The sequence below is a fragment of the Urocampus carinirostris genome, chromosome 12 (assembly GCF_059441175.1).
Source record: "Urocampus carinirostris isolate Australia breed hairy pipefish chromosome 12, RoL_Ucar_1.0, whole genome shotgun sequence".
NCBI classification, from domain to species: Eukaryota; Metazoa; Chordata; class Actinopteri; order Syngnathiformes; family Syngnathidae; genus Urocampus; species Urocampus carinirostris.
Window position 1 is genome coordinate 9,850,872 of NC_142360.1, and position 24,613 is coordinate 9,875,484.

The following is a 24,613-nucleotide window of genomic DNA, read 5'->3' on the forward strand; positions in this document are numbered from 1 at the left end:
GACCTCCGAATAACTTTAGCCAATAGTGATCGATTCAAATGATGATTGACACATTGGTTAGCTAATGAAACGCCGGTAAATAAATCCCAGCATACACCGCGTACTACTTGGCGTTCGGGGGAAAATCTAGTCGGCGGCTGCAAGTTAGTTGGAAAACTTTGCAATTTTAAAATTGATCCATAAATAAGGCGCACTGTATTATAAGGCGCATGGTCAGCTTTTGAAAAAAAAAAAAAAGGCTTTTAGGTGCGCCTTATAGTGCAGAAAATACGGTATGTATGTATGTATGTATGTATGTTAGAGGTAAGATCGGGCCCAAAAAAAGCACCCGAACCCGACGCAGGCCCGGGGGGTATTAAACCCGACCCGGACCCGGCCCGACTAATTAACTGGATTTGCTGGCCCGGCCCGAGGGGGCCCGAAATTACATATTTTATTTATAAGGAGGGGTGATTTATGATAACAAATTAAACTCTGCCTTTTGTTACAACATCTAGGCCTAAGTTAAATAAAACTGTATAAACATTTACATCTTTTATATTTCTGTGTCTGCACTGCAGATGTTACATTAAGCCACAATCTGTCATTGACGGTTTTTTTTTTGAGGTAGCGAAAACATTTAAAGGCGTCCGTCATTTTGACGACTTGATCATTGGGCCATAATCCACAGCAGCAGTAGTAGTACGCCTTTAAGATTTTAGCGCAGCACTTTCATTGAGAGGGGATGTTGACGTGTTGTGCCGACTCCTATGCAAATCCCCCCCCCCCCCCCCCCCTGATCGTATTCTATATAAAACGCTTATTAAAACAATAAAGCGAGCTAATTATAATCATTGGGAGATCCTAGTCTATATAACGCGTTTATTTAAACAATAAAGCGCGATCGTATTCTACAGATTGCGTTTTTTAACGCGGATGAAAATCTCACCAACGTCAATGTACGCTTCCGACAAAAGCGATCGTATTCTATATAATACGCTTTAAAACAAAATAAAGCGAGCTAATTATAATCATTGGGAGATCGCGTTTATTTAAACAATAAAGCGCGATCGTATTTTACAAAATGCATTTTTTTAACGCGGATGGAAAAGTCACCAACGTCACTGTACGCTATGATTTCCGCAACCACAACTAATTGTACACAAATAATATTCATTTGATTTACTATAATATCCGTACGTAATGTCTTTTTTATTGTGAATGAAACCCTGGTTGCATTGGATCCCGCGGTGTAAACAAATTGTTGTTTTTTTCATTTAAAATCGGAGGGGGGGAGGAATTTCCATAGGAGTCGGAAAAATAGCGATTACAGCTCCTTCTCCGTTTTATCCAAATTATTTATTTTATAACAAGTATTCCTTGGTCTAGTATCCATACATAGTTTAAGTATATATTTTTAATGAACATTTAACACATTATTAATTAATTAAAAAAAAAAAAAAAAAAAAAAAAAAAAAAAAAAAAAAAGCAGGACCGAACCCGACCCGACCCGACCGTATGACTGACATTTCAGGGCCCGACCCGGCCCGAAATTGCCTCGGGTTCGGGTTCGGGTTCGGGCTCGGGCCATAAATCTTACCTCTAATGTATGTATGTATGTATGTATGTATGTATGTATGTATCCTGACCAGGTGCATCACTTGGCAGGAATTTGAAAATGGGCCTTTTACACTAGAAAATAAGGTAGATAAAGTTGGAAATGTAGAATTACAATAAAAGGATACTTCATGCAGTAACCGTGAATCAAACCTAAGAATCAATTCATTTTAGTGGTCTAACCAGATTTTATAATGTTTTTCTTCTTCTCCCTGAGATTCGATCTGCAACCTCAATGGAAACGTTTAAATCTAAGCTTAAAACACACTTCTTTTCTATAGCATATGAATAACTTATATTTTATGTTGACAATATCTGTCTATTATTTGTTATTGCAACATTCATTACATCCTGGAAGGGGATTACCTAATGTGCAGTCCCTTCTCAAGGTTTCTTCATTTTCCTCATGTTGTGGTTTTTGAGTTTTTCCTTGCCCTCATGTAGGTTTTAGATCAGGGGATGGTGTAATAATAGTCTGTGATTTGCAATAATCTCTGGTCTGTGCAGCCCTTTGAGACTCTTTGTGATTAAGGGCTATACAAATAAATTTGACTTGACATTGATTTTAATGCAACCCTAGCTCTTAAAGTAATTTTCATCTCTTGTGTCTGATACATCGAAATATTTCACAAAAAGTCTGCTTTCAAAAGTGCACGTTATACATCAATTTGACTTATAGTACAGGAAATCCGGTTGTTTGAATGTTTTGGATCTAAATTCTCATAATTTTAGCTTTTTAATAGCAAATATTCAGTGAGGGGGGTTTATTTTATGCTAAGAAACAATGTTGTGGTTGTGGGGCGGCAGTAGCTCAGGAGGTAGAGCGATCGTTTTAGGATTAAGGGATCCCAGTTCGAAACCCGGCTTGTCCGTGTTACATGCCGAAGTGTCCTTGGGTAAGACACTGAACCCCCAATACCCCCAATAAGCAGGTTAGCGCCTTACATGGCTGCACAGATCACGGCCGCTATTGGGAAATGTGAAGCACAATGACTTGAAAAGCGCTATATAAATGCAGATCATTTCATTTCATTTTATTCTAAAACTTTGTGTATATTTTTTTCTCTACGAATCCAAGAAAAGGAGGTTTTCTTTCTTTGTCTACCTACTATAATAATAGGTATGTAAACATAAACGCTCCCCTTAACTTTTAAAATTCCTACCGCTTGCTCTGGCATCCTTCAGGTACCGTGTGGTGGTGTCGTACCCGCCGCAGAGCGAAGCGGAGCTGGAGCTGAAGGAAGGTGATGTTGTCTTTGTGCACCGGAAGCGTGAGGACGGATGGTTTAAAGGCACGCTGCAGCGCAACGGCAGGACGGGACTATTCCCCGGAAGTTTCGTGGACAGCATCTGATCGAAGCCTTTCTGCTCACACTGCATTTTTTTATTATTCCGATTATTTATCCCCTTTAATGTGTGCCTTGTGCTGTTCATCACTTATTATAGATAAGGACACAAAAAAGGTTTCAGTTACCAACAAAAAATATTCGTTAATATAGATCTATTTGTTACCCTTTTTCAAAATAACGTATTTCAACAAGAACTGGTGTATACCTCCCTGAGTAGTTCATAAGGTTATACTGACAGAGACTTTAATTTTTTTTGATTTGCAGTCTGCAATACCGGTGCTTTTTAAAAAACTGGTGGAATGTTTCATTTTTAGAAACAGTTAAGTTTGCGCTTCGATTTTGCCTACATCGTGACTCTAATATTCGATATGGTGCCAAAACACTACAGTTGTCTTAAAGAGCCTCATCACATTTTACTTAAGATATGTGTATCTTGGCTAATCACAATATGGCTAGAATTCGTAATCCGAAAATAATTTTTAAAATGTTAAATATGAAATGATTTTCCACTAAAATGAATTGACAGTGAAAATATAATTTATTTGTCTGCCTCTCATCTTGGAGGTTTTTGAAAATTTTCTACGGTATTGCGTTGTTATATGATAAGATGCATCTTTTGTATTGCCCGCCTAGAGACTTCGATTCAGATCAAGCCTTAACTCAATTGTTCTCAATTAGTTTGGAGTTATGTTTCCTCCTGTTGTGTCATACGGGCCAAAAAAAGCTGTGCTGCTAATCAAACATCCGACGTAGCTCTGCTTTACCAGAGTGACTTTTAAATGTTGTCTTTTATTTTTCTAATATAATTATACCAGAAAAGGAGAAACACTGATGCACCTGGACAGTTAGTTGAGCAGTTAACTGGCACTCCTTAATGTGATTCCATCTCCAAGACACAACAAACTAAGCGCATTTGCCGCTTTTGTGAACATGCTGGAAGGTTTTCTAATATATATTTTAGTGAGAGATTTGCTTTGATTTATTCCCTCTTGATCATTTGTTTCTACTTGAATTAGTGTAAAAATCCTTTTGTGTTGTAAGAGATTTGTTTTTATTTTTGAGAAGAATGATGAACTACACTGAAAAATAGGCGTTTTTTTGTTGTTCGTTTTAGGTGTCCATTTTTTTTTGGTTAACATTGTGAAAATAGTGCAATTTATATATAGTCCCTTACCACAACGCCTACTCAACATTTTTAAGGGGTCAAAGTTAGTGGTACATCACTGCGGCCATGCATCAAACATAATGAAAAAATTCTTTATTTATATTTTTGAAGATATTCCATGTACTGTAGTTGTTTTTACAAGTCAATTTCGGCCAACAGTGCGTTTGTCAAAATGTTAAAAAAATAATTGAATTATTCCTGGATTGTTTTTACTATAATAAATACATACAGTAGTGATAAGTTTATAGTTGAGTAGACACTCAAAATAAGGAGAGAAGACATCAATGGATAAACTTGCAAGGAAAACAGGAGAGGACTTTAAAAGAATCCCTTACAATGCCCGACAACAAATCTGTTCTAAAAGCCCTCACTTGAGCCCTTTCGTTTATTGAATATCCTTCGTTGCAAAAGCAGATTCGCCCCAAAGGGTGTGGAATTCAAAACACAGCAAGACAAGGCTGAGAATTACAATGATGTAAACAGTGCACAATAGTCAAAATAAGAAACAACAGTGAGGTATGATAGTAAAAATAACTAACTGATATCCTATATACCGTAAATTCTGGACTATAGAGCGCACATGACTATAAGCCGCACCCACCACATTTCATACACAAGCCGCACCTGTATATTAGCCGCATGCGCCCACATTGAAAAAACGCAATACAAACACGAAATGGGGTTTTTAAGGGTTATTGTTCTATCTTCATTATTCATTATCTATTATCCGTTATCGGTCAGTTCATAATACGCTACAAAGCCTAGGAGCCGGGACACTTACTCTCAGCCAAAAGGCCAAGCTAAGGTCCCTAGCCCTAAAGCCTTGCTGCGATCGTTGCGAATGCACCGTTCCCGGAGGTACTGCAATACCGGGCCGATGCGTGGAGTGGACAGAGCAAGCTCCTATTCCATCTCCAGATTGCAAAAATCAAAGGTCATGGCTACTACACAGAGGCTCACCTAGTTAGCGGCTGGAAGAAACTACTAGGGAACTTCATAGATAGTAAACAAATTCAGAACAAAATGTCCTTCATCAAAGTCCACAGTCCAAAAATCACAGCCGGAATAACCCATACCCGATACAGTCCAAAAAACACAACCGGCAAAATGAACGGAAAATGATACCGGTACTTAAAATTGAATGCAGACCTGCAGAGTCCGGGTGCCCGTTGAAATTAATCCAAGGAAAAAAGTGTATATTTCCAAAGGTAAGGGTGGGAAAAATATATATCCACTATTGTCGACCGCGTTCACAAACACGTCTCACCTTTACTCCACTTCCCGTCAGCCCGCGTTTGCCCCGCCCCTTCTTTCTCATTTGCTCGTGCAAAACATCAGAATAAGTTTCTAAAATAAATACATTACAAAATATACAGTTGCAAATACATATTAAACATGGTTACACATATTTACAAAGAAAGACGGTACACCGAGAGAGTTTTCAAAGCTTTAATAATAATATTATAACTTTCATCCCAAACCGTGCCTGTGAAGGGTAGCAAAACGCTACTAGCAACACGCTCGCAACACAGTTAACAGCTCTGTTATAAAAACATACCGTACTTGTAGTAAGCATGGTAACCGTCCTCATCTTCCTCCTTATAACTGACGTCATCAATGTCGTCTTCCTTCAGTATGGAAAAGAGACTTTGTCATACAGACGTCGTCCCATGCTCCCTTATTCAAAAACACGCTAGCATCACGCTCGCTAAGTAAAGTTTACGTGCGGTAGCTCTGTTTTCTTCTATATCGGACTGCTCGAATGCGTTTAGCTTGAAAGTTGCGTCATGTGCGTTTCTTTTTGCAATTTGCATGATGAGGATATGTTTACGCTAATTTAATTTGTGCACAAGCTAAGAAGTTGCAGTCTAAATTTAACCTTTTGTACTCAAGCGCCGCTGGCGGCCGTTAGAAAAATTACATAAATTGGCCGCATCACTGAATAAGCTGCAGGGTTGAAAGTTTGGGAAAAAAGTAGCGGCTTATAGTCCGGAATTTACGGTAATCCCGTTTGCAGGTTTCCAATATTAAAAACAAAAAAAAATAATCAAGTAGGTGTTCATGGCCAACATTTTTCAAAGTACTGGAACATTTAATACAATTAATAACTGCTTCTAATAAGTGTATATTATACACCATACAAATTTTTTATTATCAAAGATTCAGTCACAATTTTTAAAACTAAATTTTCTAAAAAAACAGATATTTGAATAAAGCGCTGTTAAAAAGAAGATTGCCATTTGATCTTGAATAGTTTGGCCATAGTTTTTTGATAAACAATATTGCAAGATTTTCTCAAAACAACAATTTGCATTCCATTATGTTTTTGCACATTTGGGGGAGGTGGTGGGGTAAACTTGTACATTTTTTGTAAGAATTGAGTTCTGAATGAATGTGCACAATTTAACAAACTAGAGTTGGTGTATACCTGTATTTAGAAAATGTCTAGACTATTTGAGGTGTTTTTCATTGTCTGTTCTTTTAGATGAAAAACAACAGGCATGCATACTAAATTTTTCGCCTAGTTTTCACTGTCTAAAATTGAAGTCAATCTTACATGTGTTGCTTTTTGTGAACATTGGAAAGATTTGAGGGAAATAGCACAAGTTTGAGGAGGACATTTCACAATAAACGCTAATGGTTAGCATTATCACGCATGTGCTCCTTTGTCTCGTTTTATGTTGTTTGTTCTCCGATTTGGAAGAACTCTGACGGGAAGTGAGAGGCATCCCAGAAGTCGCTATCGGTACACGTTTACAGAGTCCCCCGAGAGTAGGGGTTACCATGGAAACAGGTTATGCCTATCACCGGGTGGCTGTGCCAGCAAAAGATCAGTGAGTGCTTCCATTGTCTGAACTTAACCATTTCTCCCTGACTGTCCTTCAAAAATATTGTGATGGATTGACATGCAAGAGAAAACGAGTCATTACTCCATTTACTTGACATGACAAAGATAACGATCGCTGCAAACAATTGTTTTACATTGAGTAAAGTGTGATGTATTTCAAAAACCGAGAAGTAACCACACAAGCAAATGTTCTTTATCTTGTGTAGAGAGCCAGAATAATGATAAGTACATTTACATCAAGGGTGGTCAAACTATGAGTCGCAGACCACATTATGTAAGTTTTTGCCAAAAGCAATGACTGATTGACGTGTTGGATTGTCTGTATAAGCCGAAAAAGACTCTTAAATCAGATACCTTGGCAATACATAAGGAAAATATTTCTGATTGGTTCAAAGATCAGACTTGATTTTATGAAACAGAAAACTACATCCTTGAAATACTCTTTAGCCAATTGGCACAAGGGCAGTCCAAGGATGATGTCATAAACACCTTTGATGTTATGTTATAAAGCAGCTCACGCAGTGCCCAAGTGAACCTGTGATTGACAGTCTTTGTTAGTACTAAAATAAAAAGCTTAGGAAGCGTTTCCGCTTTCGGATCAAAACCATGGACAGTAACCTAGACAAGACGAGGAACAATCTCAGGAAACGTCTGGACCAGCTAGGCTACAGACTCCATTTTGGGATGGACTCTGTACCGCTTATCGCTAAGCTCTTCAGGTAAGAAAGAGAAAGTGCTTTTGATCATTGAGGCCAAGAAGTTAACTTTCAAACGCTACGAAAATCTCGTACTGATGAAAATATAAGAAATAAAACCAATACAATGCTCTACCTACAACAGTCTTCTGGAGACTATTAGAACATTTAAACTATATTATGGATTTTATCAAGAGGCAAACAACACATTTTTGCTGACTCCCTTGTGATTAAAATCTTAAGTTACAAAAGAGTGTACACTTATATTCCTAGTTATTTGTTTATTTCACTTCCTATTTATTCCCTGCCCATCCTAAAATTTAAAAAAATATCAAAATATTTTCTTTATGTATTACAGCGATCTAGTGCACACTACGGTTAGCCTTCGTGATGCTAAACTGACCGCAGGAAAGGCTGACCGCTACTTGAATGGGCATGTCTCATCTGCACCGCCCTACTACAGGCCCTTGCTGGACTCCGATGACCAGTTTTTCAACGCAGGTCAGATGTGAACTTTTTGGCTTTTGGACTCTTAACACAGCTACCAACTACTAATAAATTTCCATAGTTTTCTGCACCAGCTTAAAGCAAATTCCTAAAAAATGATTTTTCTTTGAAGATTGAAAAAAAGAAAATAAATAAAATCCAGCTATTTTCATTTTACTGCTCTCAATGGTGGTCTTGGTTTAAATACAAAGGCTCGTTCAATACATTTCTTAGTGCATCTTTAAACAACAACTGCCATAAAAAGGAATCAAACGATATCACAAGTGCTTTATAAGTCTCCGGTTGGCTATCATTGTTTACATTTTTATCACTAAACCCTAAACTTAGAGATTTACACATTTTACATTCAAACTGTTTGCAGTTTTATCAAATTAATAATGGATCGATTGACATAAATCAATGACAAAATATAAACTATTGTGCAATTTATCATTCTGAAACACATGAAACAAAAATAAGACCTATTTCACTTCTTCTTTTTTAAATATTTGGCTGGCAACCAGTTCAGGGTGTCCACTGCTCAAAGGTCCTGGGACTGGCTCCAGCGAACGCTGGTGCGGATAAGTGGCACAGAAAATGAATGATGCATGGTTTATAAAACCTGTCACTGTTCTTTAAAACACAATAAATTGAATATTAGTAACCATTTGACTAAAATAATGCAAAATAATAATCCCTTGAAAACCAGTAAACAGTATTCCCTCGATTTTCATTGTTAATTTGTTCCATTACCCGTTGTACTAAGTGAATCCCCGCCAATACATGACTAAGAATCTTCCATAGTTTGCTATGCCAGTTTATAGGAAAAATGAAAAAAAACAATCAAGCAATGTGTATTATTACAAATCATTTGATTGTTAAAAATGTTGAACTCTTCTATTCATCCATCCATCATTTGCACCGCTTATCCTCAGTAGGGTCGCAGGGTGCTGAAGCCCATCCCAGCTATCTTCGGGCAGTGAGCAGGGGACACCCTGAACTGATGGCCAGCCAGTCGCAGACCCACAGGGACAGATAATTCGCTTGCTCATTCACACCTAGGGACAATTTGAACTGGTCAATTAACCTGGACCGCATGTTTTTGGAATGTTGGAGGAAACCGGAGGAAACCCCCGCAAGCACGGGAAGAACATGCAAACTCCGCTCAGGAAGGTTCGATCTCATGACCTCAAAACCGTGCCGCAGATGCGCTAACCACTGCCCCGCCGTGCTGCCCTGAACTCTTCTATTCCTATCAAATTTGTACTGTACAATTATCAACAATCACTAATTTGCTAAGTGATAACGCTGTCTTAAAGCACTTTCAACCTAAAAATGTCGCTTTTAAATGCTTGTCACGAAATAATTTCCTAAATCTGAACATGATCTATTCTGAAAAACGTTTTTTCAATATTTTGGCAGCTTTGGTAATATGCATGTAAGATGGCTTGGGTTGCTTGAAAATAAATAAATACATTTGTTGTACCCTGCCTGCTTCATTAGTGAAAAAGACATCATGTATTTGTTGCAAATGTCCATTTGTTGGATGCTAACAGGCAACACAAACGCCTAAGACTTGCTCATTGATGACAGCCTTACTTATAACTTGGATAGTGTAACATATCCAGTGCGGCAACACATATTCGACAGACATATCATAATAATTCGTTTTTTCCTGGCTTTATTTTTGATCATTTTCTCAAAGGTGGGAGAAAATCCTGCATCGGTTGGAGCCACCAGGCAACCCAGACAGATGAGACTAGACTGATTCCTTGTGGTGATGCTGATTTATCTTTAAGGTGTGTCTTTTGTTTCCTCAACATACTTGTCAACACTAAGTAACGAAAATGCGTACAAGTAGAGTTTGGGAAAAAAAAGCATTCCCCCCAATAAAAAGCACTTTTTTTTGGAACACCCTGCTATTTTGTTATTTTTCCCACTTAGAAATTATTGCGGCATCTGAAATTTTCATCGTAGGTGCATGTCCATTCTCAGAGAGGTAACCAACAGAGAGAACTAAAAAGAAAAATCCAGAAATCACAATTCATGATTTTTTTAACTATTTGTGTAATACAGCTTTAAATAAGTATTTGAACACCTGTGTATCATCTAGAATTCTGACCCTGAAAGACCACCCATTAGAAGTCCACCTGCACTCCATGTATCATCCTGAATCAGATGCACCTGTTTAACGTCGTTAGCTGCATAAAGACACCTGTCCACCCCATACAATCAGTAAGACTTTAACTTGTAACATAGCAAAGACCAAAGCTGTCCAAAGGCACCAGAGACAGCCACAAGGCTAGAAATGGCTACGGAAGCTTGGTGAAAAAAGGTCCTCTGTTGGAGGAATCATTAGAAAATGGAAGAAGCTAAACATGATGGTCAAATCTCAATTAGAGTGGAGTCCCATGCTAGATACCACCTTATTGGTTCTCAATGATTCTAAGAAAGGTGAGGAATCCGCTTGGAACTACACGACAGGAGTTGGGTCAATGACCTCAAAAGAGCTGGGACCACCGATTCCAAGGTTACTGTAGATGATACACCAGGGGTCGGGAACCTATCGCTCGCGAGCCATATATGGCTCTTTCTATGAGTACCTATGGCTATGGGTTGGCATCATGCTTTGGGGGTGTTATTCTGCACATGGGACAGGACGAGTGCACTGCATTAAGGAGGATGACTGGGGCCATGCATTGTGAGATTTTGGGGAACAACCTCCTTCCCTCAGTCAGAGCATTGAAGATGGGTAACGGGAATAAAAAGTAAAGTAGAGGGAAAAATACAATTATCTTTTTTCCATTTTTAAATTTTTCTCTTTTAAATTTTTGTTGTTTTATTTCAGTTTTAATTTTTGTCTTATTTTCTTATTTATTTTTTTATTTTCTTTGTCCTTTTTCTCTTTTATTTTTTATTTATTTTTCAATATTTTTAATTTTGTTATTTCTCTTCTTTCCAACAGGAATAAGATGCGTTTTGGTCACTTTGAGTTGCCATATTCTGTCTTCTTCCATTGTGCTCCTAGCACTCGTTTTCAGTGGCACGACACATAACAGTGACAGCTAGTGGGAAAATAATACATAATGTCCCTTTAATTTTAACAATAAGGAAGGGGCCCTAAAACTTTCACCCTGGGGGTTGCAATTGGCCCCCAGAAAATAATACACTGCCCCTTTAATTTTCATACGAAGGCAGAGGCCTCAGACTACCATGCTGGGGACTGTAATTGGCCCCTGGGTAGCGGGTTTCAGACCTCTGGGTAAGATGATGAAAAATCTGTGTTGCAGTGTTATTTAGTAGGTGTTTTACCAAATGTTATTCTTCTATTTTTTGTTAATTTATACCTACCATATTTTCCCATGGATTTTAGTACAAGACAAAGTGTAAGTAGAGGATAGATGTTTGTTCCGAACCCGGCCTTAAATTCGGGTGGAGAGCGGAGTTGGCCAAAATTACTCATCCTTCCTCTTCCCAAATACTCGCAAATAAAATATGGAAATTCAGGTTCGCTCTGGGCTCGGTCCCTAAAATCAAGTCAATTGGTCGGGCTCCGGCTGGTTCGGGCTTTTATACCCGCGGGCCCGGTCAGGTTGGTCTGTATTGTTTTTAGCCTCGTTAGTAGGACAATTTATAAGTTTCTATCTTTCTGCCTTTCTATGCATTTTGTCCGTTTTTTAAGGCTGATGTACCTGCAGGAAGAACTGGTGGCACTCAAATCTGAGCTGGACGTCTCCCAGGAAAGCAGGAAAGCGCTCACTAGTCAAGTAAGTTGCCGGATGGGCATGTGCACTCATCGTTATCGTTAACCTCACGTGTACCTCCAGTTGGCAGAGGCGCACGAGGCCAAACAGGCCCTACAGAAGACGCTGGAGGAAGTGCGTCACACTCAGAGCGAGGAGGTGGAAGGAGTGACCTGGAATGAGGAGACCCATCGAGAGCTAACTCGCAGGGATGATGTCGTGGCCCAGATGGTGGCAGTGAAGGAACGCGTGCTTAACATGGCCTATAGAAGATTGTCGTCTGCCAAGGAGATCATTCTAGGTCAGCAGGAAGTCATTAAAGATTTGGAGGAGAACCTTACCAAGTTAAAAGCGGTAGGTGATAATGTTGATTTATCTACATTTTGGTGTTCTTTTATTTGGGGAGGGGCGAGGGTCACATCATATTTGTCAATGGACAGAAGACATTCGTGTGACCTTCCTTTGGTGAGTCTAAGGTTATGTAAAATATACTCTTATGACACCTTATGTATTTTTGGTCATTGTTGAAATCAATATTGTTCTTTTAATGAATGGAGTTTATCATTTGTACCACTAGGAGGCACTTAATACAGACACTCCCCTACTTATGACCATTCAACTTACGTAAAACGATAGATACGAAAAAAAAAATTGGGGATATCGAGAATTATCCGGACATTGCTGTGAGTTAGATTTTGTTACGGTGCACCTTTTTCCGAGTACAGGACATTACTGTTGTGCTTCTTCCGCCCCTACCGGCCTTTGGCGCTGTGAGAGGTCACCCAGCATCCACCCGGGAGTAAAAAAAATCCGCTTCTACTTCCGAGTTGGTGTGTAAACATTCTATACAGTATCTCCAGCGCGCAAAGACATGATTATTGTTTAATATGTCTTGCATCCACTCAATATGATTGGTGTAAAGTGTAAAGAAGAGGCGAGCCGTTTCTTTTAAAATGAAAGAGGAATAAGAAAGCTTGATGCGGTTGAGAAAATGGTTGGACGCTTTTTTTTCGCCCACACTTTACCACGGAGGAGGACATCTTGAAGCCCATCTTCCAAAAGTAAGTTAAACTCCACTTTATTTATCTTTATAGAGCATATTATTTTATGAAATGTTTATTTTAAAGTACGAAAAAAATACAGGTTATTTATACAAGCCTTCAACATACTTATATAAACCATAAACATTCAAATTATAGCACTGAAGCAAGTTGGGAACAAATTCAACTTACGAACGATCGTCCGTAACCTATCTTGTTCGTAAGTAGGGCAGCGTCTGCAATACACAATGTCTCTTAATATTTCCGCTGTTCTCTACTTTGGCATTAGTTTACTTTAGTTTTATTATTATTCATTTTATTATTTCTGCTTTCAAATATTGTCTTTTTATATTTTGACAGGTTTCTGTCAGCATTTTAACCATAGTTTTTGTTAAACCTATTTCAGGTCTTTTTTTCCTTCAAAATTAGGTGATAGATGTTGCCCAGTGACTTGGCTCTACAGACGCTGCCCTACTTATGAATGAGATTCTGGACGATTGTTCGTAAATTGAACTTGTTCGTAAGTTGCTTCAGTGCTATATTTTGTATGTTTAAGGTTTATATAAGTATGTATAAGGCGTGTTTACCCAAAATTAACATTTCATAAAATAATATGCTTTGGAAGATGGGCTTCAAGTGTTAGGCGACTTGTTCCTCCGTGGTAAAAAGTGGCAGAAAAAAAGCGTTCCAACCATTTTCTCAACCGCATCAAGCTTTCTTATTCTACTTTCATTTCAAATGAAACAGCTCGCCTCTTCTTTACACTTTACACCAACCATATTGAATGGATACACCATTTTGCGTCTGTATTTGATCTACATTTTGTCCCTTTTTCATCAACTTGTCAATCTTTTTCATTATGTATTAGTAATGTATGTATGGTTTTTAAAGGCTTTTAGGTCAGGTGATTTAAACATATTGCTTTATTTTTGTCCCCATTTTAAAAAAAAATTCACATTACTAATTTATTTGTGTCAAATTTTGTTATTAGTTTCCCCCTTTTTATTGTAGTGTTTTTGGGAGGCATTCTGCCTTAGATTGGACTCTTCATTTTTTGGCGGTGTCTTTCAAAAAAGTATTGGTTGGATTTAATTATTTTCTTTCTTTTTTTTAATCAAGTTTTGTTTTTTCTTCTAGTGCTTTTTTTCTTTGTTATTTATGTTTAAAAAATAATTTCTGGCTGTTGTTACCATATTTTATTCAGTTAACAACATTGCGGGAGTGAACACAACCAACCTGGCCTCTTAATATCTTAATATTGCACCCCTTATGTCCTTTCCCTTGGTTGCAAGAAGGCTGCTTTTCCTTTTCTACTGAGTTGACTCTTTTTCACATTCAGGAATTGTCCGTGCAAAATCTTCTCCGGGAGCAGCTGGCAGAAGCGAGAGCTCGAAACGATCAAATGGAGAGGCTGATTGACTTTTTTGAGGCCGAAAAGCGAGCCCTGCAAAACAAAGTGGACAAAATGATGGACAGTGGTAAATAATTACTATAAGTGATGGACTGATATCAGTATCAAATCAAAACTAAATCAATTTGTTTGGTATCTGAACTCGTGACAAAATATGGCACCAAAAATACTATCTTTTATAGTTGAATCATTTTATATCAGAAGAACTAAAGGTGCAGTCAGGTGAGGCAGGCGAGTCTGTGCCTCACCTATCATCGTGAAAATATCAAATTAAATATATTTGAAATAGTTGTATTTGTTCAGTGTTAAAGTTGTTTTTCATTTAACGACACAGTTTGTGGTTTTTCTTTTGAAATTGCTTAATTTTCACATATAATAAATAGTATTAATACAATTTGTATGTTAAGTATTACTGTGCTGAGCAATTGCGGATGCCGATCAACGCACACAATTCTTTTGCCTTATGGCAGGGGGTGGGGGGTGGGTTTTCTGGTGGAAAAGGAGACCAAAGATTCTGATTTGGCCCAGACTTCAGCCCCTTACAATAAAATTTGTGATAGTATTAAAATATTAATAACAAGTCAAGCCAACTAGTAATTAATTTCTCATTGTATGTGCTTTTTTCATAATTTTGCTTTACCTGTACAGTGTTCATTTTACCTCTGAAAAGTGATGGGTCCCGGGGACTCGCATGTCCCCAAAATTTAGTGTTATCGAGGTTGAAATTGTAAATTGGTGACAAATATATAATAAAAATCTATATATTCATTCAGTTTTAATCATCAGTTTATTGGTAATTCAAATTTGTTATCACTTCAAGATTTTTCAGTTCACAACAATATTGTACATCATACAAAATAGTATTGCTGAACTAATTATATTAATCCATATTTTCATTCAGTTTTAATCATCAGTTAATTGGTAATACAAAGCAGATCTTTCTGGCCATATATTCTTCGTGGTTTGCTGTCCCGCCACAGTTGTAATGCCTTCTCAAGGTCCAATCCATTATCATCCTCCTTGTAGCGTCCCCAGGAATATAATTTAGTCCATTTTGGCAGAAAAGTCCTTTTCTTGCTAGGAGTATTCTTATGTTTATTATCTTTCGTCGAATCGTTCGCTTCAACACACGTGTTTTCCTTGCCTCCGCGATCTTCCGAAGAATTTCTCCGCCGTTTTTTCGTGTTATCACTTTCTGCATTATGTTTCGACTTATTACTGACACTGAAGAAATGACCAATTTTGTGTCTATTTTCACTTAATACTAACTGTCTTGCTTGACATGAATGAGGTTTATTATAAAAAAAAACTTTAAAAATTAAGTAGCTTTGACGTTCACTGTAGAAGGAAAAAAATACATGCAAATATAATTAAGTAGAATAATACATTTTCTTATTCAAATTATTTATTTATTTTCGGCAATAGATTATTTCACTACACAACTCGAACTCGTTTGACTTGATTGATTTGCCGTTTCGTGATAGTCGATGTATTCCGGATGGTACCCATAATTGACAAATTTGCTTTTTTCCATACATATTTTCTTGTATGTGGTACAAGTCTTAAAATGCATAATAAACGTACTTTGTACGGCAAAAACGTACAGGTTGACAGGTATGCATACTTAACCTTCACTCAACGACAAGCACCACAACAATGACGTCATCTCGAATCAACGAGATCTCGTTTGCCGAGATCGATATGCAGACGAAAACTTGAACCGCGAGACCAAAACAACATTGGCAGATCTGTCTGACGAAAAGTTTGGAGTGCGGTAAATCTTTGTTAAAAAAAAGGTAATCGGGTAATATTTACAATTTTGTGTCAAAAAAGTTGCGTCCCGGGGACGCACGTTGATTTGAGACGAATCGTCCCCAGCAAAAATGATGCATCTCGGATGCAAGGACGCTGACAAACGATAACACTGCCTATATATTGATGGTTCAGATGTAATTTCATTTATTTTTTAAATCTGACTGGGCCTTACCTGACACAAACTACTGCATCAATAGTTGAGCAGTCATGCTGATAGCAGTAACGAATAGGATCACTTAACACAATCTTCATTTTTTTGCTTATTACATTTTATGTATAATTTCGTTTATTCAATACTGTGTTTGTTTGTGTGTTTTTCAGATCGAGACCTGGTACTTGGTTTGGATTTGCCAAGGGTCAACTCAGGCGGCAGTGGCGATGGGCCGACTCGCGTCATCAAGAATCTGGAAGAGGAGCGCGACCGCTACCGGCGCGAGGCCTTACTTTACAAAAGCGTTCTGAGAGTCCCGGCGGCCTCTGCTTGCAATCCCGGCCAGGCCAGGAGGGGCAAGGTGGTGCTGGCACCTAGCTTCCAGAGCAACACTAAATGACATAAGGGGACACCAGTCAAGTCATGTTTATTTGTATAGCCCTGAATCACAAGGAGTCTCAAAGGGCTGCACAGACCACAGATTATTGCAAACCACAGACTACTATTACACCATCCCCTCATCTAAAACCTAAATGAGGGCAATTATAGTCTACCACTGCTTAATTTTGAAGCAAGACCAAGTCATTGTGGGTGAATAAACCCCTCCAACGATCACATTAGATTTCCGCTTTGCTAAATTTGCCACTACAGAGTTGAAAGGAGCACAATTTTTAGGGGTCTCTTTTTTGGGAGACATAGCGCGCAAAAATTAAGTGCACGATAACATCTGATTTTTAATGTCAAAAGGTTGGTACTTATGATAGAACCCAGAAATTTCTGCAGCCTAGTATGTTTTCATTTCATATTACTTATTTTTATTCATTACCCATAACTCTTTAATTTTGTTGTAGTGTTTAAAAATATGTTGTTTCTTTACTAGAAAACTAAGTTAAGAACAATAATGAAAATCAAACCTCTCAATTTTGCTCATGGAATTGTTCTATGTAACTTGTACTTCAACGATCAACGCCACTTTCCACGGAAGGTTTTACTTAAAAAAAAAAGTACACAGAGCATGGCGTCCTCTTTTTTTTCTTCTTATTCGTTAATTTAAGCGTGTAGGAGTGGCCTACCAGTTGGCGACAATGCCCATGCGTCAGCATTGTCGGTGTGAAACCAGAATAGTGGGTTTTACGTCTGCTTGCCTGGTATGTGAACGCACACCGTCACACGAGTCGGAATTTTCACCCCGACAGGCAGCGAGGATTTGCTTTTCTGTCCTGAAGGGAAACTAAGGACCTGTTCCTTTTCGTCCACTGAAATTCATTCCAGTGACTGATGGACCGACTGAAACATTTCCACACCATCATGTTGGATTATTGCTTTTTTGAGGGGTAAATGACTGAAATCAAGAGAAGATGCCTTAACTGGAGGAGCCACTTTGTAATCTGATGCAAGTTTTCCGGTTATTTTTCTTCTGATTACCAGCTGAACTTCAGGTAAAGCATTCTTGGGAGTCAGGTGCTGATCAGATAAGGGCGACACACATGAGTGACTGGATATACCCACTGTAGAATATATTTAACAATAGCTTTTAGGCCTTGTTGTCGTTTGAAGGCAAAATATAGCAGATTATACAAATGTCTTTGTGTTTAAAATTATAGTTTAGCATGAAGAGCAACAATACTGCCTTTAAAAGTAGGGCGCACATTTAAAGTAGGGCATGACATTTTGTTCTACAGGTTCTTTACAAATACATCTAACTACTAATGAACACAATTATTACACAAGTAATTTACCCAGGGAAATGTTTACAAAGGAACAAATACCTACGTAGAAGTCACTAAGATACAGACGCTCCCCTACATATGACCATTTGACTTACGAAAAACAATAGATACGAACATTTTTTTCGGGATGTCGAAAAATATCCGGACATTGCTTTAAGTTAGATTTTGTATTGTGTACTCCTTTTTCCGAGTACAGGACATTATTGTAGTGCTTTTTCCTGCCACTGGCGTGTGGTGGCGCTGTGAGAGGTCACTCAGCATCCAGCCCGAAGAAGAAATCCGCTCCCGCTTCGTAGTTTGTGTGTACATTCTATACTGTATACCCAACGCGCTAAGAACTTTAACATTTTCATTGTTTAATATCTCGTGCATCCCTTCAATATGGAGGTGACCCTTTCTTTTTAAATTAAAGTGGCATAAGAAAGCTCGAAGCGGTTGAGAAAATGGTTGGAACTCTTTTTTTCGGCCATTTTTTACCAGAGAGGAGGACCTCTTGAACTGCATCTCCCAAAAGTAAGTTAAACCTCACTTTATTTATCTTTATAGAGCATATTATTTAAGTTTTTTTCTTTTAGTACAAAACAATATAGGTTACTTATAGAAGCCTTTTATTCTGCACCTACGATGAAAATTTCAGACCCCCTCCATGATTTCTAAGTGGGAGAAATAGCAAAATAGCAGAGTGTACAAATACGTATTTCCTTCACTATAGGAAGTGCATCTGCAGATGCAAAGTGAGGCAAGCATTTCTCTTGCCTCATGGCAGATGGCGATAGCTAGACCGATGATTCCGATTTGGCAATCACCTCAGCCCCAAATATAAGAATTAGTGATAGTATTAATCAGCTAACAGCAAGTCAAGCCTTCCATTATTTTATTTTGTTGCATGGACTTTTTTCCATAATTGAGGATTACCTGTCTATTGATAATTTTATTCAAAAGAAGCAGCGCATCAACTTTGTTGGTTAAAGTAAGACAATGAAACATGTTTTCTATGCTACCGTTTATATATTTCTTACCCGCTCAGCCAATATTATGATGAATAAGTCGCAATGTTCCCTCTAAGCTGCGTGTGTGCACAATTGCGCACTACCCAGAGCTTTTCCGCGCACAAGAAAATCTAGCCAGCTCACAAAAATCAGGGCTCGAAATTGCTAATTAAGAAGCGAATTAAGTCGAAGTTACATTGCATGAAGGTAAAAATACACGGGTTTCCCTTACGCTGTGTTCTAAACGCGGTATTTTGATGTCAATGTCGAAGTAGAATGTTGAGGAAAGTCAGAGTTTTTCGAGGACCAGCTTCTTCAGCTCTGCTCACTAAAAAAAAACAGCTCTTTCGGGTCCCAAACGGCTCTTCGGGTTGTTTTTTCTTCTTCAATCCCCACACGACCAAATATTATGTAAAATTGTGTACAAAATGACTTCAAGGAAGGGGGGGGGGGGAATAGAACAAAAAATAAAAAAATACCAAAATGAAAAAGTAGTTAAAAGCTGAGAAAAAAACGAAACAAAAGGAGAAAAAAAAGAGCTGGAAAATTCAGAAAAAAAGCCAGAAGAAAAGAAAGAAGCAAATGCAGGGAAAAGGTAATATATTGAGAACAAAAAAGCAAGATAAAAGAAACAGCTAGGAATTATATTTTTTTTAAAAGGAATTACAAAAAAGGAGAAAAAAACGATGAAAAAGAGGAAAAAGTCTGGGTTGCATTAAAATAATTTCCAATGATATCAGGTGAATCTTGTTGCCAACATTTTACTTCCACTAAAAAAATGTGATTAAATACATTTCTGTATCGTGCAACCGACTAAATAAGCCCCCCAAAATGTTAGTATTATGCGACAAAAGATATCAGGAAAAAAAAAATAAATGGAAATCTTGTGAAAGAATTGTAAAAACAAATTACGTTTGTAGGCCCTGCAACCTTTGCAATCGTACATGAGTCAATTCTTTCAAAAGAGAAAAATTATTTCGCATTGCCAAAAACTCAGCAAAATGTAACGTGATGTCAAGTTTTGGACATGTTTAATAATGACATAGTTGCCACACTTGGGGTTGCTGTTGCTCACTGTTGTTTCAAGCATTGCCCACCGACTTTGTGTGAACGCTCAGACCCGTGGAAAATTAGAGGGAACATTGGTTGGGGGAATGTTGATTTTCTTTGTGTAGTATTAAAGGCCTACCGATGTTTAGACATGTTCAAAGGGATGGACAGGGCACCTGTATGATGCGGCAGGGGTAAACCAGTGGAAGCTGTTTGGCCCTGCTGTTGAACAGAAGTGTGTGTTGTGTCACCCGGACCCGAGTGAAATGGCCGCTTTCTTGTGTCCCGTTTCATCTGGAGGGACGAAAGCATGACCAACTTGGGTGCCGAGGTGCTTGTTTGGGTATTTGGGCATTTGGGTTTGGCCATGGTCCAAAAATGTGTGTGTTTTTTTGCTACCCATTACCTTTTTTTTTAAAATGTTCTTTATTTTTGTATGTGTTTGTCTTGCTGTCGGTCACCCCTCTCAAGGGATATGACCAGGGTAGATAGATAGAATATCTAAAAGGACCGTGTGTAATATTTAGTGACTCCTACTGGTACAAAAAAAAAAATCTAAATCCATTTGCAAGGTAATTACTATGTTATAATAATAATAATAATAATAATAATAATTTCCTTGTATTGTCATTCTGTGTAACAATGTACACAGAACGAAATGTCGATTACACCTGACCCGTTGTAGCGAGCCGATGCAGCCGCAGCCAACAGAGGGCGCCGCCGACCACTTTTTAAGTCTTAAGGAATGACTCGGCCGGGGCGCGAACGGGCTGAAATGTGTTTTTAAGCCTTCCCAGGTACATCTACGTCACTTATTTTTCTAAATAAATTAGGAATGGAACTGGCCATTAGACTGTTAAATGGTCAATCTAACATATAGTTAACCTAAATCGAAACGGCTGCTAATCTGACTTTTTGCACTACTGGCAGTTCTTTATAGCTTGCCACCCCTTGCACATTTGCTCTCTGCACTATTGGACTTACTGCGTTATTGTTACAGTGTTATTGTTACTGTTTACCTGACTTGTTAACCTGACTGCCCATTTTGCACATCTGGTTAGCTACTCCTCTTGCACTATCGGCACTATGGTAAATACTAAACGTAGCCATAATACAATACAACTTTTATTTATATCTGTACATTCAAGGAAACTGTGCGGGTCAGATGTATCGACATTTCGTTCTGTATACACGTGTACTAGAATGACAATAAAGTAGATCTGAATCTGAATCTGACTCTGAATCATGGTATTACATTGTTATTACTATGTTATTACTGCGTTTTTATAAGGAGTATGGCTTAAGTTTTCGTGTTTTTACCCTTCCCAGGTGCATCTATGTTCTAAATAAATTAGGAATCGATTTTTTATGTAATTGCTATGTTATTACTGTGTTATTAGTGGCTTTTTATCAATTGTATATTTTTGTGTTTTTCAACCTTTCTAGGTGCATCTGCGTCACTTATTTTTTTAATAGAGCTAAAGCGGTCAACTTGGGATCAAAAGGTCACAGGATCGATTCCCAGCTCCTCCGTGTTATATGTGGAAGTGTCCTGACACTGAACCCCTAATGCCCCTGATAAGTGCGGCTGACGCTACTATCGGTGTGTGGGAATGTGTGCGAATGAGTAAGTGTGAAGCACATTGTAAAGCGCTTTGGGAGGTCTTCAGTGATATAAATGCAGATCATTTACTTTTTTTCTTCTGATATTTTTTCACGCTAAAATAATTTAGGAGAAGGATTGTCAAAAATTGATATCGATATGTTTAACTTTTAAAGAGATGGCCTGTAAAATGCGATTGATTTTTTATTGTCGGAAAAACACTAGTTTAATTTTCATTAAAAAAGAATCATAGGTCGAGAAATTTGTATTTCTTTTTAACCGTGGAATTCCATCTTGGGTCGGCGACACCCTCGTACGAGACAACATAAGGCCATCTAGTGGTCAAATATTACACATTGGGGCTTTAATGTTTTTATTCAGCGCTTTGAGTTGCATTTTGGTGTCTGGGAAGTGCTATACGAATACATCCATCCATTATCTGCACCGCTTGTCCTCAGCAGGATCGCGGGGGTGCTGGAACCCATCCCAGCTATCCAAATACATTTGATTTTAACTGAATGTCAATATTTGAGTTGCATTTGCACACTCCAGGCAGGTGATGTCGCTAGCGACCAAGCGACAAGGGGACAAAAATCCGCGCATGCGCAGCGGCATGTAAACACCGCCTGTCCTGTGCTTGGGCCGCCTGCCGGAGACTTTTGTGTCCACGTATTAGACGGCCGCAATGTAAGAAGACACCCGACAGCAAGAAGCCTTAGCGCGTCCATTCGGGAAAGTAACGCGAGGGGAAAAACAAACAACTTTTCTTGTTTTATACCCCGCAAGAATGCAGCTGACAATAGCTAAACGCACGGGGAGCGAGCCGAGCGAGGAAGTTTGTTAATTCGCTTCAAGGTAAATAGCTTTTCATTTTATTTCTACCCCTCATCTCCCTCTTGGGTCTGTCTAATTCCTGACATTCTGTACATTTCTCAACAAATGCATTATTTGTTGTGGTTTACGAGTTAACTGTTTGCAAACCGTGCGCATTGTTAGCTTTGGAAACTCAATTCTATAAATAGAGTTTTTACCTTCTACCGAAAACTCCGCTGCCTAAATCGGCATTTTGACTGCTGGGATGTATAATAAATAAAACTAAATTGTAAACTAGTTATGGATATGACTACCCCCTTTCAAGATTCAACAGCAGGCAGCCATAAAAGGAGCAGGATGAGTTTTGCTCAACAGATGAAAGAGGAGGACGAGAAGCACGATTAAAATCATCTGTGCAACACCGGAATAAGATGTTCAGTTGACTCTAAAATCTGTTGTCATACACTGTAAATATATGAAATGCAAAAGGATCCGAAATCAAAAGTGATTTGACCATCTCGGAGTCATTTTTTTCCTTGCTAAAAGAGTTCCACATAAAATTCTGTAACAATAGTGCTAGAAAAAAATAAAATTATTTGTCCAAAGCTACAATAGTACAATACAATAAGAAAACCAGTCCTAAAATGAGCACAATGATCAGATATCCATCTATTATCTGCGCCACTTATCCTCACTCGGGTCGTGGGGGTGCTGAAGCCCATCACAGCCATTTTCATGCTGTAGACAGGAGACACCCTAAACTGGTAGCCAGGCAGTCTCAAAGCACAAGGAGACAGACAACACTCACTCGGTCAGTCACACCTAGGGACAATTTGGATTGGCCAATTAACCTGATATGTATGTTTTTGGAATGTGGGAGGAAACTGGAATGCCTGGAGAAAACCCACATAAGCACTGAGAACATGCAAACTCCCGAACATGCAAACTCCGCACAGGAAGGCTGGTAGCTGGATTTAAACTCATGACCTCAGAACTGTGCTACAGACAGACGCGCTAGCTACTCAGCTGCCGTGATCAAATTTGTCGGTGTAAAAAAAATTGTTTTATAGTTGAATAAACAAATCATTGATAAATAAAGCAAAATTAGATGATTTGCCAAATGGAAGATAGTTGTCCACATTCTCTGAGATGATTGAGTAAATCTACACCAGCTGAATCTCACCAGAGATTTCTCAGATTTGGTCACCTTTACTGACTCTGGATTTGAGTGCCATGTCTAATCTTTTCGCAAACAATGTTCATCACGTCATCAATGACAATAGTTACATTTCGATTCAATTTGGTTTACTTTGTGCCCTTACCTGAGCCAAAGGGCCCAATATATCATTAGTTTTTTGACCTATATGATTTGGTTGAAAAAAAGTTTTATTTTGATCCAACACAATTATAGGAAATCATCTAAAATTGAAGAAAAAAGTTAATAGTTACTCTCGAAAATATGTTATTTCTAATCCATAAGGCTTGAAAGTAACTACTAGAATATATAAATAGATAATGATTAATTTACTAATGATTGTTGATTAATTGATTAGTGTTTGCAACTTTAGTGCTGACGCTAAAAAATACACTCTTAGTCAATTTTCCACTATTACAGTAAAATGAAGCATAATTAGTGTATTAATTAAGTGGAAAGTATGAGTTGTCTGATTTATCTGCCAGCTGATTTCCCCTTAATTCTGGGTGATTACTGATCATCCCATCACATCCAAAATAAACTAATCTTTTCCACCTATTTAAGTTCAGCTACAGTCTTCACCTGCCGAAAAATTAATTGATTTGTACAGACGCTCCCCTACTTACTAACATTCGGGTTACGAACAATGGTTCATTCGAACATTTTTTTCGGGATGTTGAAAAATATCCGGACATTGCTGTAAGTTGGATTATATATTTTGTTCACCTTTTTCCGAGTACAGTACTGTAGTGCTTCTTTCCGGTGCGTGGCGCTCGAGAGGTCACCCAGCATCCACCCCGAAGAAGAAATACGGCTTCTACTTTCTGGTTTGTGTAAACATAACAGCGTGTATTGTATCGCTAGGACGGTAAGAACTGTAACGTTTTTATTGTTTAATATCTCGTGCACCCAGTCAATGTGGTTGGTGTAAAGA

General features: G+C 38.2%; 3 protein-coding genes and 1 pseudogene across 8 annotated transcripts in view; 3 read left to right on the forward strand and 1 right to left on the reverse strand.

Annotated features, from left to right (window-relative positions):
- Window positions 1–6,767, forward strand: part of sh3rf1 (SH3 domain containing ring finger 1) — a 50,570-nt gene extending 43,803 nt beyond the window's left edge. The window contains exon 12 of the mRNA XM_088349555.1: window positions 2,782–6,767. Within this exon, the coding sequence (XP_088205681.1) occupies window positions 2,782–2,950 (169 nt within the window). The 3' untranslated portion in view covers window positions 2,951–6,767. The remainder of the gene's footprint in view (window positions 1–2,781) is intronic.
- Window positions 4,954–5,043, reverse strand: LOC148354904 (U2 spliceosomal RNA; annotated as a pseudogene).
- Window positions 6,768–7,472: 705 nt separating the features above from the next.
- On the forward strand, window positions 7,473–16,707 carry LOC148354905 (centrosomal protein of 135 kDa-like). Its single transcript, XM_088348889.1, has 7 exons — window positions 7,473–7,677; window positions 8,012–8,154; window positions 9,845–9,938; window positions 11,822–11,906; window positions 11,967–12,236; window positions 14,262–14,400; window positions 16,470–16,707. Exons 1-7 carry the CDS (start codon window positions 7,565–7,567, stop codon window positions 16,697–16,699), a joined length of 1,074 nt encoding a protein of 357 aa, XP_088205015.1. The 5' UTR covers window positions 7,473–7,564; the 3' UTR covers window positions 16,700–16,707.
- An 883-nt stretch (window positions 16,708–17,590) lies between these two features.
- The window catches only part of evi5b (ecotropic viral integration site 5b), a 46,150-nt gene continuing 39,127 nt past the window's right edge, over window positions 17,591–24,613 (forward strand). For 5 of the 6 annotated variants that reach the window (XM_088348882.1, XM_088348884.1, XM_088348885.1 and 2 more), the window contains exon 1: window positions 22,299–22,526. The gene's annotated coding sequence lies outside the window, so the exon portion shown is untranslated. Of the gene's footprint in view, window positions 17,739–22,298; window positions 22,527–24,613 lie in introns of those variants that run through there. The other variant, XM_088348883.1, reaches the window with a different exon arrangement.

Coding starts and splice junctions, on each gene's coding strand:
- LOC148354905 (XM_088348889.1), top strand. CDS start 7,565: ATGGACAGTAACCTAGACAAGACGAGGAACAATCTCAGGAAACGTCTG. Junction 9,939..11,821: donor GATGCTGATTTATCTTTAAG/GTGTGTCTTTTG, acceptor CCGTTTTTTAAG/GCTGATGTACCTGCAGGAAG. Junction 11,907..11,966: donor GGAAAGCGCTCACTAGTCAA/GTAAGTTGCCGG, acceptor GTGTACCTCCAG/TTGGCAGAGGCGCACGAGGC.